At 38.8% G+C, this 18,297-nt stretch overlaps 1 protein-coding gene across 2 annotated transcripts in view; it reads right to left on the reverse strand.

Annotated features, from left to right (window-relative positions):
- Nucleotides 1-18,297, reverse strand: part of TTC23 (tetratricopeptide repeat domain 23) — a 111,162-nt gene that overhangs the window by 57,748 nt on the left and 35,117 nt on the right. For both annotated transcript variants that reach the window (XM_030815074.1, XM_030815075.1), the window contains exon 6: nucleotides 5,216-5,393. In XM_030815074.1, the coding sequence (XP_030670934.1) occupies nucleotides 5,216-5,393 (178 nt within the window). The remainder of the gene's footprint in view (nucleotides 1-5,215; nucleotides 5,394-18,297) is intronic.

Consider the following 18,297-nt stretch of genomic DNA (forward strand, 5'->3'; position numbering starts at 1 on the left):
CAGCACTTTGGGAGGCCGAGGTAGGCGGATCACCTGAGGTCGGGAGGTCAAGACCAGCCTGACCAACATGGAGAAACCCCATCTCTACTAAAAATACAAAATGAGCCGGGCGTGGTGGCACATGCCTGTAATCCCAGCTACTAGGGAGGCTAAGGGAGGACAATTGCTTGAATCTGGGAGGCGGAGGTTGGTGAGATGAGATTGTACCATTGCACTCTGGCCTGGGCAACAAGAGCAAAACTCCATCTCAAAACAAAAAACAAAAACAAAAACAAAACAAAACAAAACAAAACAACACTGCAAAACTATAAAACTCCTAGCACATGACACAGGAGAAAATCTAGATGACCTTGGACTTGGTGATGACTTTTTAGATATATCACCAAAGGCACAATCCATGAATGACAGAAATGATAAGCTGGATTTCATTAAAATTAAAAATTTCTGCTCTGCAAAAGACATTGTCAAGAGAATTAAAAGAAAAGCTGCAGACTGGGAGAAAATCTTACAAAAGACATATTGAATTAAGGACTGTTGTCCAAAATATACAAAGAACTCTTAAAAATTCAACAATCAGAAAATAAACAAATTGATTTTAAAAATGGGCCAGTAACTTTGACACCTCACCAAAGAAGACATCCAGATGACAAGCCCATGGAAAGATGCCCCATATCATATATCATCAGGGAAATACAAATTAAAAGAACCATGAGATACCACTACACACCTATTAGACTGGCCTAAATCCAGAACGCTGAAAACATCAAGTACTGGCTTGGATACTTGATGGATATGAAGGATACGGAGTGACAGAAACTCTCGTTCATTGCTGGTGGGAATGTAAATGGTATAGCCATTTTGGAAGGCAGTTTGGTGGTTTCTTACAAAACTAGTGGTTGCCAGAGTTTAGGGGGAAGGAGAGCCGAATAGGCAGAGCATGGAGGATTTTTAGGGCAGTGAAGCCACTCTGTGTGATACTATAATGGTAAATACATGATGTTATAAGTTTGTGCAAACCCACAGAATGTACAATGCCAAGAGTGAACCTGAATGTCAACTATGGACTTTAGGTGATAATGATGTGTCAATGTAGGCTTATCAATTATAACAAATGTATGACTCTGGTGAGGGAGGCTACGCATGGTGGGGGGCAGGGGCTATATCTTTTTACATGCCACTCAATTTTGCTGTGAACCTAAAACTGCTAAAAAAAAAAAAAAGCCTATTAAAAAGTTTGTTGGGAGGCTGAGGGGGATCTCTTGAGTTCAGGAGTTCGAGATCAGCCTGGCCAACATGGTGAAACCCCGTCTCTACTAAAAATACAAAATAGCGGGGCATGGTGGTGCACGCCTGTACTCAGCTACTCGGGAGGCTGAGGCAGGAGAATCCCTTGAACCCAGGAGGCAAAGGCTGCAGTGAGCCGAGATCGCACCACTGCACTCCAGCCCAGGTGACAGAGCGAGACTCTGTCTCAAAAAAAAAAAAAAAAAGTTTGAGAGATATGGGTTAAGATAAAAAATTAAAGTAAATTTGAGACTCTATTCTGTAAAATGACAGTAAAATAATGTAAAAAGCTGGCATGGTTTTTACAAAACTGCTTCATTTAAGAACAAACAAAGAAAAAACTGCTGGTGGCGAGGTACATCAAAAACAGTTCTGTGGCAGAATGTTAGTATGAATCCCTATGAACTTCCTCCTACTAGTTTAATTTCTGGACATTTACCCCTGGAAATAATTCAAGAAACTATGAAAGGTTTTTGTATAAGAATATTTACAGTTATTGATACTAACGAAAATCGTAAACCCGCCAGTGTTCCTATGCTAAGTAAATGTTGCCATGAGCCACACAGTGACCTAGGCCAGAAACCTGGTGTAAAGCTGGGCTCCTCGAGATGTGCACAACCCCCAGGCCTGGCATGTCTACTCCACACGTATCTCTCAGATCTGTCCATGCCTCTCCATTTTCACCAGCACCACCTGAGTATGGGCTGTCTCACCCCCAACCAGAACTGCTGCAGTCATCATCTCTGAGTTATCCGCCTGCTTATCTCACCACCATCCAGTCCATTCTCCATACCAGAGTGGTCCCTCCAGAACGATAATCTGATGATGCCAATCTCCCTGCCTGAAAACCTTCATCTGCCCTTAGGAGGAAGCTCAAATTCCTCAACATGACTTTTAACACCTACCTAAAAGATACCCATCTACTGCCTTTGCCATTCCCACTGCCGAAGCAGAGGGAGCTTCTTATAGCTTCCTGAATGTGTCAAGCGTCTAACCTTCAGACCTTACCATGTGTTCTGCCCTCTTGCCTTGGCTTGTCTTCCCCCAAAAGCATCTCAGTACTTTTGGTAACTGCCAACTACACTTACTATTTTTGCTCCCTCACATCTCACCTGCTATATAATCTGGTTTCTGTTCTTTTTTTGTTGTTTTGAGATGGAGTATCGCTCTGTTGCCCAGGCTGGAGTGCAGTGGCACGATCTCGGCTCACTGCAAGCTCCGCCTCCCAGGCTCACACTATTCTCCTGTGTCAGCCTCCCGAGTACCTGAGACTACAGGCGCCCACAACCATGCCCGGCTAATTTTTTCTGTTTTTAGTAGAGATGGGGTTTCACTGTGTTAGCCAGGATGGTCTTGATCTCCTGACCTTGTGATCCACCCACCTTGGCCTCCCAAAGTGCTGGGATTACAGGTGTGAGCCACTGCACCCGGCCTGATTTCTGTTCTTACCATCACCCCAGTATTCACCTCAACAAAGTCATCAATGAAAGAAAAATAACATAAAAGGAAAGGAAAGAGAAAATTAAAAACATCCATATTTAGCACTATGTATCAGGCACTGTGCTAAGCTCTTTACAAACTTATTTATCCTCTCTGGAATTCCATGTCCTCCAAAACAGTGAAAGGTATCAAAAAAGGGAGGGAGGCCAGGCACAGTGGCTCACGTCTGTAATCCCAGCACTTTGGGAAGCCAAGGTGGGCAGATCACTTGAGGTCAGGAGTTCGAGACCAGCCTGGCCAACATGGTAAAACATCGTCTCTACTAAAAATACAAAAATTAGCTAGGCATGGTGGCGGGCGCCTGTAATCCCAGCTACTCGGGAGGCTGAGGCAGAAGAATTGCTTGAACCCAGGAGGTGGAGGTTGCAGTGAGCCCAGATCGTGCCACTGCACTCCAGACTGGGCAACAGAGCAAGACTCTGCTCAAAAAAAAAAAAAAAAGAAAAGAAAAAAGAAAGGGACAGAGGACACCACTTTCATTTTTCCTTTTCCTCTTGTTTTCCTGGCAGTCTTTCTCTGTTTCATTTGCTAGGTAATCCTTCTTTACTTCAGCCATGAATACTGAAGTTCCTCAAGAATCTGTCATCAGTTCTTTTCTCCCTCCATCAACTCTCCCTAGGTGATCTCATCCTCTCCCAGGGCAATCACTATGTGTAAATGGATAACTTTCTGACCTACATTTGAGCATCAGCCCCGATTATCTAACTGCCTATTGTCATTTCCACTTGGACGCCTCACAGGCATCTCAGACTCATCATCTGAAACACAGCTTGCCATCTCTCCAACACCCAGTCACACACCAGTTCCCTAGTAGAAATGGCACAAACATCTACTCAGCAGTCCAGGCCAGAAACCTGGGGGTCATCTATAGCTCTTCCCTTCCTTCTTTCCCCCACATCCAATCAATCTCCATGTCCTATCAATTCTGCCTCCTAAATCTTTCCTACATCCATCGACTTCTCTTCATCTCCACTATCTTCATCCTAGTTCAAGCTACCAACATTCTCAGCTTTGGCTACCTCAGTAGCTTCTTAAGTGATCTAGTTCTATGGTTGGCACAACCTCCCCAATCCATTCTCTACAAATCAGCCAGAACAATCTTTCCTAAGTACTGGTTTTGAATGTGAGCATGCCATTTATTGGGTGTGTACTCCTGGGCATATCACTCAACCTCTCTAATTCTTGGCTTCCTTATCTATAAATGGGAAATAATAATGTGTCACAGGGTGGTAATAATGATTAAAAGAGACAATCCAGATAAAGTGAGAAAAAGGGGCACTCTAATAAACTGTCAGTAGGAGTATAAATTGTCAGACAAATTAAAATAAGAAATATTAATGAAGTACTCTCAGGACCTTGTCACTGTATCTCATTTCAAATAACAAGAATGGATTGGTCTGTATCTTACAACTTTTACAGGAAAAAATTATCAGAAAAACTTTTTAAAAAGTGCCTTTGGCATGATACAATATAAAGACATAAAACTCACTATTATGGTTAATTTTACATGTGAACTTGGCTAGGCTATGGGGCCAGGTTGTTTGGTCAAACACTAGTCTAGGTGTTGCAGTGAATACACAGTATTTTGTAGATGTGATTAATATTCACAATCAATTGATTTTAAAGGAGATGACCCTGGATAATATCGGTGGCCCTCATCTAATGAGTTGAAGACCTAGAGTGAAAAACTGAGGTTTCTAGAAGAAATTCAGCTTCAAGACTGCAACATAGAAATCCTGTCTGAGTTTCTCCTGTGGATTCCAGACTTACCAGCCCCTAAATTGCATGGGTCAGTTCCTTAAGAGAGGCCGGACCTGGTGGCTCATGCCTGTAATCCCAGCACTTCGGGAGGCTGAGGCAGGACGATCACTTGAACCCAGGAGTTTGAAACCAGCCTGGGCAACATGATGAAACCCTGTCTCACCAAAAAAAAAAAAAAAAAAAAAATCAAAAACAAAAAAACAAACTCTGTCTCTTTCTCTCTCTCTCTCTCTCTCTCTCTGTGTGTGTGTGTGTGTGTGTGTACATATCCTATTGGTTCTGTTTCTCTGGAGAACCCTGATGGACACACTCACTGAGGAATCTTATAAAGATAAAGTAGACTTGCAGCTAACAGACATAACTCTAGGTGGCTTCAGGTGAAGACTTTAGAATATAGAAAAAAAGAGTCCTTATCAGTTTGGTAACATACGCTCTAAATAAATATTAAAGGATAAAGAAACCACCTTTAGGGCATCTCAGGCTGTTTGTGGTTTGTGCAACTACTAACAGGGGACAAGTACCAGCACTTGCCCACATGGCCATCTGATAAGAACACCTTTGTTGAGCATCTACTCTAGGCCAAGTGTTGTCCTTATCTAGAGCAAATGACAAAGCCAGGCATTTTCAGAGCTGCTGTGCCACTTGTGCCTATTAGGACCTTGTAGCTTACCTGGAGGAAGTGGTTGATGGATACATCGTGGAGTCCCAGGGCTTGCTCTACAATTGCTAATTCTCTCAATATGGGTACACACTCATGACTTTTTTCACCTTTACTGATCTCAACATATTCCAAAGCTGCTTGATAGTGGGACAAAGCTTCTTTTGATTTCTTCTGACCTTGATATACCCTAAAAAAATCAAAGGAATTATTTTATTTAATAATTAAAATAGAAAATACTGAAAATACAGGTGAGCTGGTAGTTGGGATGTGACTCTTTGATCCCTGGTGTCCAGGTTCGTTTCCTTGCTAACTAAGCATTTCCTCTAAGAGCCAGCATGGCATGGTGGTTAAGAAGATGGGCTCTGGAATCACCAAGAAGGTTTAAGTCCTGGCTTCACCACTGACTAGATGTACAACCTTCCAGTCACTCAGTTTCCTCATTTGTGAGTTAAGGATAACAGTGCCCACACTTCATTGGGTTATTATGAAGATTAAATTAATTGATATTCATAAAACACCTAGAATAAGCTCTAACACATAGTAAGTGCTATATGGGTAGGTATTGGTTTAAAAACTGTTAAATACTTCACAAAACAATGATAGCAACCATCAAGGAAAGGATGCTGAGATGCTGATAACTGATCTGTTGAGAAATTTTAGAAATTTCCCAATATTGAGGAGGATGTGAAGCACTCTCATTAACTGTTGAGGAGAATATAGTTTGGGCATAAACTTTTCTATATCAAATCATACACATGTATGTACACACACACACACATACACACATCCAATTTTGCTAATTCCAATTCTAGGAATTTGTCTTGAAGTGATACTCTAGCACGGCAAGAAGATATATACACAAGAACATTTACCTTAGCATTCTCTATAATGGTGGAAAAGTCCAAAGCACTTAAAATGCACCAATAGGAGACTGTGCAAGCAGGTGACAGTAAGTACATCTATACTGTGGAATGCCATGTAGCCATGAAAATTAGTGCTGATCTGTATTTATTGACACAGAAGTTTACCCATTCTATATACTTCAGTGAAAGGCAGGCTACAAAATATTCTGTATATCATCGCAGGCATGTGAAAACTTTATATCTAATCTGCACGTACACATATGCACAGAAAGATGGCAAAAGCCATTGCTATGTTAGCAATACTATCTCTAAGCTGTTAGACTATAATTTTACATTCCTTGTTTGTGCTTTTCTAAATTTCTCAAACTTTCTTCTATGAAAATGTGTTACTTTTATATCATAAAAATGCTAATTTAGAAATTATAAGTAAAGGTGGCAGTGGGAAAATATTTCTATACCTTCTTAGAATAAGAATCTCTCATATAAAAAATGTATCCCTACATGTTTTTCAGCAAACACAACATATATTTAAAAATAATCTTCTCCAGCATATTTGTTAAGACTATTAGGAACCTTTTCTTTCGTGGAAAAATTTTATGTGCAAAATTTATAATCCCTCCTATGTTGCCCTGCACTCCAGAACTTTTAATATCAAAAGGCCTTGTGATTCCCAAACTGCCCAAGGGAAAACTAAAAGACTACAAAAAATAGGTATTATTTTCACCTCAACCACTGGGTATTTTTCACACCTATTTTTGCTCTCCATAGGAATTAACTGATAGAAGTAAAGATACTTTTCGGATCTGTGGTCCAGATGGCCATAGTGGAATAAGATGCTGATTGAACAGCTTATTAATCTGGATACCTTCTATAATTGTGAAGAGGTTTAAAAACTCAGGAAGAGTTCAGGGACTAAGGAGGGCTACAGCTTGTAGAAACTGTAATCTGGGAAGGAAAAAGATTAATAGGCAACCCAGTAATACTGGGCTTCCTTTCTGATGCTGAAGGAGCTTAGAATGTAGGGGGTAATCCTTAGTTTTGTAAATATCATACTTTATATTTGAAGAGAAAACCCATTAGAACCTTTGGTGATAGAAAGAGTCTCAGAAACATATGGTTGGTAAGAAATCATTTAGCCAAAAACTTAGATTCCGTGGTAGACAAAGCTTAAATAACTAAAAATGGGGGTCAGCAAACTATGGTGTGGGGGCCAAAACTGCTGTTTTTGTAAATAAAGTTTTATTGGCACAATGCCATGCCCATTCGTTTACGTATCATCCATGGCTGCTTTTGAAATATGACAGAGTTCATTGGTTGCCACAGAAAACATATGGCCTACAACATCTGAAATACTTATTATCTGGGCTTTTAGGGAAAAAGTTTGCTGACCTCTGGTCTATAATCTAGAGAAAGTTACATACTTCCAAAATGATTTCAGATTTTTTTCCACCTAATTTAGCCTAGAGAACTCAGACAATGCCATGGATATTTGAGAGAAGGAAAAAAATATTCATCTTTTTCCTGTCTCATGTTCATAAATGATGCAGTGTGCCACTGAAGTAAAGAATGGGTCCTTTGTTTCCCAGACTGCCCGTAAAAGTCACAGAAGAGAAATGAAGGAAGTACAAATGCCAAGATAATTTCATCTGGGCAACTGCTTTTAAAGAAAGCAGTATTTAAAGTTTAGTAATCAAGCTCGTAAATGAGCAAAAAAGAAAACAATAACAAGGCTTGTATTCATTGATATATCAAAAATTCCTTCTTTCCTGAGATAAGTCACTAAAGAAAAGTGTTTGGGGGTTTGTTAATAGGTGAAGACCATGGAAAACTTGTAGCCACCTATTAGCTATCTCAGCCAAAAGCACAGCATATCATCCCAAGTTAACACCAGGTCACCTTTTCAGGTCTCAGAAGTCATCCTTCAAATACCTGACTCCCAGAGAAAATGTTATGGAAAAGAACAGAAAATGAGAGGCAGGAAAATCAGTTGTAAGTAAGCGGGAGTAGAAAACCCAAACTGTAGTCCGAGCAGCCTTGTTGACAAAGCTTCAACAAGAACAAGACGTCTCGAACCTTGGTTCCGTCATCCGAACACACTGGTTGTTGTGAGAATTGAATCAGATGTCCGTGAAAGTGCTTTGCAGACAGAAGCATATCACACAGATTACTATTAAATGTCTACACATAATCGTATCTTTTACTCCTTCTCCTCTCAACCTGCACACCATATGCAACAGCCTCAGTTTGTTCCCATGTTGAAACGGGCTCAATTGTGATCTCAGCTCCACCCCAACACCAACCATATAAGAGTTTGGAAGGTCCAAATAATAGGCAAAATCAAAGAAACTGATTGGAACTGTTGTGTAAATGAGGTGGGCATTTTCTTACCCAATTGAACTTTAAAAAAACAGAATAATGTATTATAAGAATACATACGCATCACTAAAAGTAAGAACACATAAATAAAAACAAAAGATATATAAAAGGAGATACCATGTACACCAAAGCTCCAAGTGGATTAGAGGACAAATTTTTTAAAAAATGAAATTATTACGGATACATAATAATTGTATATATGTATGGGGTGCATGTAAAATTTTGATAAAAGCACACAAAGTTAATGATCAAATCAAGGTTATAGCATACCCATCACCTCAAGCATTTATCATTTCTTTGTGTTAGGAACATTCCAGTTCCATTCTTTGTTATTTAAAAATATACAATAAAATATTGTTAACTATAGTCAACCTGTTGTACTAGCAAACATTTGTCTTATTCCCACTATTCACCTATATTTTTGTACCCAATAGTTTTCCCCTCTTCATCTCCCACTCCCTACTCCCCTTCAAAGCCTGTAGTAACCATCATTCTGCTCTCTATCTCCATGAGTTCAATTTTCCTTTTTTCTTTTTTTTTAATCTTTTTAGCTCCCACATTTGAGTGAAAATGTGATATTTTCTGTGCCTGGCTTATTTCACTTAACATAATGCCCTCCAGTTCCATCCATTTTGCTGCAATTGACAGGATTTCATCCTTTTTTAATGGCTAAGTAATATTCCATTATGTATATCTACCACATTTTCTTTATCCATTCATCCACTGATTGACACTTACGTTGAATCCTAGGTTGGCCATTGTGAATAGTGCTGCAATAAACATGGGAGGGCAGATATTTCTTTTGATATACTGATTTCCTTTTTGGGGGGTATATACTGAGTAATGAGATGGCTAGATCATACGGTAGTTCTATTGTTAGTTTTCTGAGGAACTTCCACACTATTCTCCATAGTGGCTGTACTAACTTGCATTCCCACTAACAGTGTATGAGTGTCCCCCTTTCTCCACATTCTCACCAGCATCCATTACTGCCTTTTTGAGAGAAGGCATTTTAATCGGGGTGTGATATCTCATTGTAGTTTTGATTTGCATTTCTCTGATCATCAGTGATGTTGAGTATTTTTTCATATACTTGTTGGTCATTTGCATGTCTTCTTTTGAGAAATGTCTATTCAGATCTTTTGCTCATTTTAAAATCAGTTTGTCTTTTTCTATTGAGTTGTTTGAACTCCTTATTTATTCTGGTTATTAATCCCTTGACAGATGGGTAGTTTGCAAATATTTTCACACATTCTGTGGATTGTTTCTTCACTTTGTTAATTGTTTCCTTTGCTGTGCAGAAGCCTTTTAGCTTGATGTGATCCCATTTGTCCAGTTTTGCTTTGGTTGCCTACGTTTTTCAGGTCTTCCTTAAGAAGTCTTTGCCCAGACTGATTTCCTGGAGTGTTTTCTCAGTATTTTCTTCCAGTAGTTTCAGAGTTTCAGTCTTAGATTTAAGGGTTTTTTTTAGACAGGTCTTGTTCTGTGACCCGGGCTGGAGTGCTGTGGTGTGATCATGGCTCACTGCAGCCTCAACCTCCTGGGCTCAAGTGATTCTCCCACCTTAGGCCCCAGAGTAGCTGGGACTATAGGTGCACAACACCACGCACCTGGCTAATTTTGTTTGTTTGTAAAGATGGAGTTTCACCATGTTGCCCTGGCTGGTCTTGAACTGCTGTGGTCAAGCAATCTTCCTGTCTTGGCCTCCCAAAGTGCTGGGACTACAGGCATGTGCCCCAGTGCCTGGCCATATTTAAGTCTTTCATGAATTTTAATTTGATTTTTGCATATAGTGAGAGCTAGGGGTCTAGTTTCATTCTTATGAATATGGATATCCAGTTTTCCCAGCACCACTTGTTGAAGACACTATCTTTCTCCCAGTGTATGTTCTTGGCACCTTTGTCAAAAATGAGTTGACTGTAAATGCATGGATTTATTTCTGGGTTTTCTATTCTGTTCCATTGATCTATGTGTCTATTTTTATGCCAGTATCATGCTGTTTTGGTGACTATAGATCTGTAGTATAGTATGAAGTCAGGTAATGCGATGCCTCCATCTTTGGTCTTTTTGGTCAGGATTTCTTTGACTCTTTTGGGACTTTCGTGGTTCCACATAAATTGTAGGATTTTTTTTTCTATTTCAATGAAGAATGTAATTGGCATTTTGATAATGAGAGTTGATATTTTGAGAATGCATTAAATCTATTGGTTGCTTTGGGTCATACGCACATTTCAACAATATTGACACTTCCAATCCATGAACATGAAATCTTTTTGCATGTCCTCTTCATTTTCTGTCATCAATGTTTTATAGTTTTCATTGTAGAGATCTTTCACTTCTTTGGTTAAGTTTATTCTTAACTATTTTATCTTATTTGTTGCTAGGGTTTTTTTTTTGTAGCTATTGTAAATGGGATTACTTTCTTGGTTTTTTTTTTTTCAGATTGTTAGCTGTTGGCATATAGAAATGCTACTGATTTTTGTATGTTGATTTTGTATCCTGCAACTTTACTGAATTTGTTAATCAGTTCTCATAGCTTTTTGGTAGAATCTATAGGTTTTTCTGAATGTAAGATCATATCATCTACAAACAAGGATAATTTGAATTCTTCCTTTCTAATTTAGATGTCATTTATTGATTTTTTCTTGCCTAACTTCTTGGGCTAAAGCTCTCTGTACTATGTTGAATAAAAATGGTAAAAGTAAGCAACCTTGTCTTGTCCCAGATCTTAGAGGAAAGGCTTTCAGTTTTTCACTATTCTGTATGATACTAGTTGTGGGTTTGTCATATATGGCTTTTCTTGCGTTGTGGTATGTTCCTTTAGTAAGTTAAGTAAGTTCCTTTAAGTCCTTGTTAAGTTTTTATCATGAAGCAATGTTGAATTGTATCAAATGCCTTTTCAGTATCTATTGAAATGATCATATGGTTTTTGTCTTTCATTTTGTTGATGTGAGGTATCATATGTACGGATTTGCGTACGTTGAACCATCCTTGCATCCCTGGGATGAATTCCACTTGATCACGATGAATGATCTTTTTAATGTGCAGCTGAATTTGGTTTGAGGTTTTGTATCCATATTCATCAGAGATATTGGCCCATAGTTTTCTTTTTTGATGTGTCTTTGTCTGGTTTTGGTATTGAGACAACACTGACCTCATAGAATGAGTTTGGAAGTACTGCTTCCTCCTCAATTTTCTGGAACAGTTTATGTAGGATTGATATTATTTCTTCTTAAAATGTGTGGTAGAATTTAGTACTGAAGCCATCAGATCTGGGCTTTTCTTTGATGGACGACATTCTATCATTGCTTCTATCTTGTTACTTATTGGTTTATTCAGGTTTCTGATTTCTTCATGGTTCAATTGTAACAGGTTTTATGTGTCTAGGAACTTATCCATTTATTCTAGATTTTCCAGTTTATTACATATAGTTGCTCATAATAGTCTCTAATGATTCTTTGAATTTCTGTGGTAGTGGTTGTTTTGTCTCGTTTTTTCTCTCTGATTTGACTTCTTTGGGTCTTCTCTCTGTTTTTCTTAGTCTACTAAAGGTTTGTTGATTTCGTTTATCTTTTCAAGAAACAAACTTTTTATTATGTTCATCTTTTGAATTTTTTTAGTCTCAATTTTATTGATTTGTGCTTGGATTTTTATTATTTTTTTATCCAAATTTGAGGGTTAGTTTGCTCTTGATTTTCTAGTTCCTTATGACACATTGTTAGGCTGTTTATTCGAAGGTTTTCTACTTTTTGGAGGTAAGCATTTATTGCTATAAACTTCCCTCTTAGTACTGCTTTTGCTGTATTATATATGTTTTGGTATGTTATGTTTCCATTTTCATTTGTTTCAAGAAAATTTTTAATTTCCTTCTTAATTTCTTCATTGCCCCAATGGCTGTTTAGGAGTCCTAAATTTAAAAATAAAAACTTTGATATGTTTGAGAGAAAACATATGGAAAAGTAACCCTGTGTCTTTGAGTAGGGAAGGATTTCTAATATATACACAAATAAGAACAGAAAAGATAGGTAAAATTGATCATATTAAAAATAAAAACTCTTGTGCATCAAAAATCAAGGCAAACTACACATTTGAAGTACATACAATATATGTAAACAGCAAGTAACTTGTTTCCAGAAATATGAAGACTATCTACCAATTTTTAAGAAAAATGCAAATAGCTCAATAGCAAATAAGCAAAACATGTGAATAGATAATTTACAGAACAAGAATTTCAAATGTCTAGCAAACATATAAAAAGATATTTAACTTCCCTATCAGAAAAATTCAATTAAAGAAACCATAAGGGCCGGGTGCAGTGGCTCACGCCTGTAATCCCAGCACTTTGGGGAGGCCGAGGTAGGTGGATCACTTGAGGTCAGGAGTTCGAGACCAGCCTGGCCATGGTGAAACCCCGTCTCTACTAAAAATACAAAAGTTAGCTGGGCCTGGGGGCATGTGCCTGTAATCCCAACTACTCAGGAGGGTGAAGCATGAGAATCGCTTTAACCCGGGAGGTGGAGGATGCAGTGAGCTGAGATCATGCCACTGCACTCCAGCCTGGGAGACAGAGGGAGACTCTGTCTCAAATTAAATAAATAGATAAATAAACCATAAGATATAATTTTGCATCCATGTAATTGAGAACTATAAGAAGCCTGAGGACGTTGAGTAACAAGAATTTACACACCCTGCTGGTGGGAGCATAAATTGTTAGAAAGCGTTTGGTAAATTCAGTAAAATTGAAGATGCAGATGCTTGTCAAGTAAACAATTCCACTCCTGGGAATATACCTCAGAGATAATCCTGCATATGTGCCCAAAGAGACTTATATAAGAATGATCATGCAAGTAGTGTTTATAGTAGTAAAAAATTGGAAACAATTCACATGTTCACCCTCATCAAAATAGACAAATTAGGGGAAAGTCAGACAATTAAACACCATATGGAGGTCTAAAATGAAAAGACTAGAGCTGGATTATATCAATTGGTAGAGATATATCTCAAAAATACAGATGTAATGGGGAAAAAAGGAAGTTTCAGAAGGAAACATACATATAAAGTTTTAAAATATGACAAATTTTATATATATATATGTACACACACATATATATATGCTATACATATACACAGTAAAGGTACAAAAACATTCAGAGGAATGAAAAACACTAAATTTCAGCATAATAACTGCCTATAATGTATGGGAATAAAATGGTATTGGTAAGAATGCATAACAAGCTTCCATTTATCAGAAATAGATTTTGTAAGCTTAGTAGTGTGTATACTATTCTTTACACTACAGAATTTACATAACAATACTACATATATATGTGCCTAAAATGTTTTATTAAAAAGATGAATACAACATGCAATTGCACAAAGAATGAAGCACACCCTACCCCTCACCTCCTGAGGTTGCTGTTGCCGGCTATTTTACGGTCCTGGCACTAACACAGCCAGAAATGGAGGCTATCAAGCTAATGCAACCCACAATAAGCCTTCTGAAGCTCATTATGAGTACACTATTCATATAAAAGAAAAGGCAAAATAGAAAATAAAATTAGTTTTATAATATATTTAATAAAAAAGGAATTGAGAGTACTACATCAAGAAATAACTAAATTATAGTCTTACATCCATCTACAACTTACTTAAAGCATCAGTCAATTTTGGGTAATCTTGTGTGTTTCCATTTTCTCATATGTAATGTTTGAGAGCAATATTTTCTCCTTTCCAGTTCTATCTACCTGCCAGGGATGATTTGAGGATTTATTATCTGGTGTATCCACAATGAACTTGGTAGCTTCAGAAATACACTAGACAGATGAAAAGACAGAAAATTTTGAATAACAGAATGTGGCAGTATGTTAATTTAGCAGGTGCACAACTTAAGCCATGGCGTATTTTACTGAATGAAAGTTTATACACAGTAATTCTACAGAGCACAAGAGGAGACACTATCTCATTGCAGACAAGTTTCAGATCTCACAGGGATGGAGACTCGTTTTAACAAGCAATAAACAAATGCAATTTCTGGTATTACTAAGGCAACAGAGTTTCCTTTTAAAAACTCTAGAATTTGGCAAGAATATTGAGCAACAGTATAAAGGAAAGGCTTTGTGTGAATATCACTGATCAGAATCTGATGAGAAACCAATCCCAAATGATAACAAATGGGATTTTCCATAGCCAACATGAGAAAAGAGTTACATCTGGGTCTCTTTTTATCACCTGATACATACAGGTAAAGGCTTTGCTCTGCTGAATGCATTGTGGGGTTTCCAGTCTACATCAGTGAATGCAATCTGTGCCATGGTCAGGAGCTTGGAAACTAGCGTTGAATAAGCAGGGCTCTGCTGGGCCACTTTCCAGCTTTATCGCTTCCTGCCTGTGTGACCCTGGAAGTGACCTCACTTCTCTCAGCCTTAGATGCTACATTTGAACATGGGAATACTAACAGTATCCACTACACAGAGAGGACTAAGAATGAAAGGAGATGACATCTGTAAAGCACTTAGCAAAAGCCTGACACAGAAGGTGGTCAGTAATTGGTAGCTAGTGTGGTTTTAAAAAAATCATTATTATTATATTTTTGAGAAGGGGTCTCACTCTGTCACCCAGGTTGGAGTCCAGTGGCATGATCTTTGCTCACTGCAACCTCTGCCTCCCAGTCTCAAGCAGTCCTCCCACCTCAGCCTCTGGAATAGCTGGGACTACAGGTGTGCACTACCATGCCTGGCTAATTTTTTGTATTAGTAATTTTGCATTAGTTGTATTACTTTGAGACAGGGTTTTGCCATGTTGCCCAAGCCGTCTCAAACTCCTGGGCTCAAATGATCCGCCTGCCTTGGCCTCCCAAAGTTCTGGGATTACAGGTGTAAGTCACTGTGCCCTGCCTATTATTTGATATATATTATTATATATTGTGTTATTTATTTAGAGATATATGATTATATATTTGTTACATATTAATACTAATAACATGTTATTTTAAAACATTATTCTATTATTTAAATCATTATTCTTATATATTTAGGAAAATGTACATTATAAGGGTATAATGTCAGAAAAGGAAAGACAGAAATGCAGTGCTCTAAAACATTAAAGCTTTAGGAGATTCAAGAAATAGAAAGCAGATAAAGTATATGAAAGTAACCTGTGCCATGTGGTTTTTCTTTGGCTTCCCCACATTGAAAAAAATAATTTAAAAAAAAAATCAGACTTGTGTAAGTTAAGAGCATATCTTCAATCACAGAAATATAGGATTAGGAAGAGTCCCAGAGAAAACAGGCAATTTCTTTCTTTGTTAAGTAAGCAAAAAGTATTCTAGGCACATAGTGTCCCATAGGAGGGGCTGACAGGAGAAACATGTCTGCTGGAGAAGAGCAGGACGTTCCCAGGGAGCAGGCAAGGGAGAAGCAGGACTTTGAACATATGGGCATTTGTTAGAGCCTTTATGCCCAAAAGAGAGAAGCAGAGAAAATGCAACTTAGACATCAAGGAACCTCAGGTGATGGTAAGAACTAAAAATTTTTTTAAATGCTGAGTCCAGAAAGCAAAAGTTAGATGTAGACATTTCTGACTGGACCAATTTTGGGAGGACTATGGGATCTAAGAGCAAAGGTTATTATTGAAGTATCAAAAATTCCACTGGGAAGCATTTCTGGAGCAGCTTATGGAACTAAGTAGAACCCCATCATCTCAACAAGGTGATGGCAGGTAGATACATACTCTGTTCCCCTTGCCACTTCACTTCTCCATTATCTTCTCCTCCTTCCTAGGAAGTATGAATTAAGGGAGAAACCTTCCCCATCCCCTTTCCTTTTGGAAAACTTGTGTTAGAATAACTTTCCAAATCTCACGACTTCAATGAATCAAGAGAGAGCAAGACAAAGAAACAAAATCAAGCTTAAGGAAATAAGAATATACAGGTTGGGTGCAGTGGCTCATGCCTGTAATCCCAGCACTTTGGGAGGCCGAAGTAGGTGGGTCACTTGAGGTCAGGAGTTTGAGACCAGCCTGGTCAACATGGTGAAACGTTGTCTCTACTAAGAATACAAAAATTAGCTGGGCGTGGTGGCACACATCTGTAATCCCAGCTACTCGGGAGGCTGAGGCAGGAGAATCGCTTGAACCTGGGAGGTTGCAGTGAGCCAAGATCACGCCATTGCACTCCAGCCTGGGTGACAGAGTCTCAAAGACAAAAAACAAAAAACAAACAAAAAAAAGAAGTATATACAATTGTCTGATTTTAGCTTAGATGATTCATGAGAGCAAAGAAAACAAAATGTAGCCTTCCCAAGGCATAGGGAAAAAATGCTGAAAAAAATTGCACACCAAGGGCAGTCTTGAAGTACAAAACCTTAATATGTGATATAAGTACCTGATTTAAAATCACCTCTGGGATGAAACAGCAGAGAGGAAAATGTTCAATTAGATCATAATGATAATTATAGCTGCCCTTTTCTTTCTTGCTTGCTGGCTTCTGAGGGTCTCCCATGCACCTAGATGCTTTAAAGTAATATCTTTTTAATCTTCACAGCAATCCCTGGCGGTCTTATTATTCCCACTTCAACAGGATAGGAGAGTGAGGCTCCCAGGAAGCACAAGATCTGCCCAAGTTCTACAGCTGGGAAGTTTGAACAAACACTGATTTGAATCCAGGGCTTCTGACTCCAAAGACTACATTTTTTTTTTTAAATACAGATGGGGTCTCACTATGTTGACCAGGCTGGTCTTGAACTCCTGGCCTCAAGCGATCCTCCCATCTCAGCCTCCCAGTGTTGGGATTACAGGCATGAGCCATCATGCCAGGCCCAGAGCCTACACTGGTAATGACACCATGGCACACTGCTTAGAAATACCTGAGAGGTGTCTTGTTGATGCTCTGAGGAAATAAAAGTGTTTACTCATTCCTGAGTTAGTTCAGCACAGTCATGCCAGGCAAAGTGTTCGCTGGACATGCTGCGGGAGACTTCGAGGACATGTCAAGCAGTCAGAGAGAGCTGGGGGAAAATCACATGTTCTGGAGCAATAGTCTCAATAGATCATCATCATCCTGCAGAGAAGATAATTTAAAGAGGGATGTGTGTGTGTGTGTGTGTGTGCATGCATGTGCAATGGCATATGCCTGTATATACGAAGACAACTATTTCTCTCTGGGCATCTATAAGTAACCAGTATAGAAAATAATTCTTAACACTGGGGATAAATTTGCCCATTTTTGCAAGTGACTTTCTTTACCAGATTTAAAGAAATATTTAACTGTGCACATAGGAATACATGATTTGGATTCACTCTCCAAAGTTAAGAAACCATTACTGTATGAAGTAGCACCGGAACAGAGGAGAGGAAGAAGGGGAGAAGTTTCAGGCCATAGTTAGGGATGGGAGGCATGGAGCATGAGTCACCCTGCAGCACTTATCTGTCAGCCCAAGGAGAAAGGCACTGGGCTGTTGCGATGGGCACCATAAAAGGACAGGCAGGAGAAGGAAGATGATACACTAAAAGATACCCTTTTAAGAGGGACATAGGACTGAGTGCAGTGGCTCATGCCTGTAATTCTAACACTTTGGGAGGCCGAGACAGGAGGATCACTTGAGCCCAGCCTGGGCAATATAGTACTGAGACCCTGTCTCTACAAAAAAATAAAATTAGCTGAGTGCAGTGGCACGTGCCTGTAGTCCCAGCTACTCAACAGGCTGAGAGGGGAGGACTGCTCGAGCCCAGGAGGTCAAGGCTGCTGTGAGCTGTCACTGTGAAACTGTACTCCAGCCAGAGCACCAGAGTAAGACCCTATCTCCAAAAAAAAAAAAAAAAAAAAAAAAAAAGAGGGACATAAATCCAATGAGTGCT

Source organism: Nomascus leucogenys, chromosome 6 (genome assembly GCF_006542625.1).
Source record: "Nomascus leucogenys isolate Asia chromosome 6, Asia_NLE_v1, whole genome shotgun sequence".
NCBI classification, from domain to species: Eukaryota; Metazoa; Chordata; class Mammalia; order Primates; family Hylobatidae; genus Nomascus; species Nomascus leucogenys.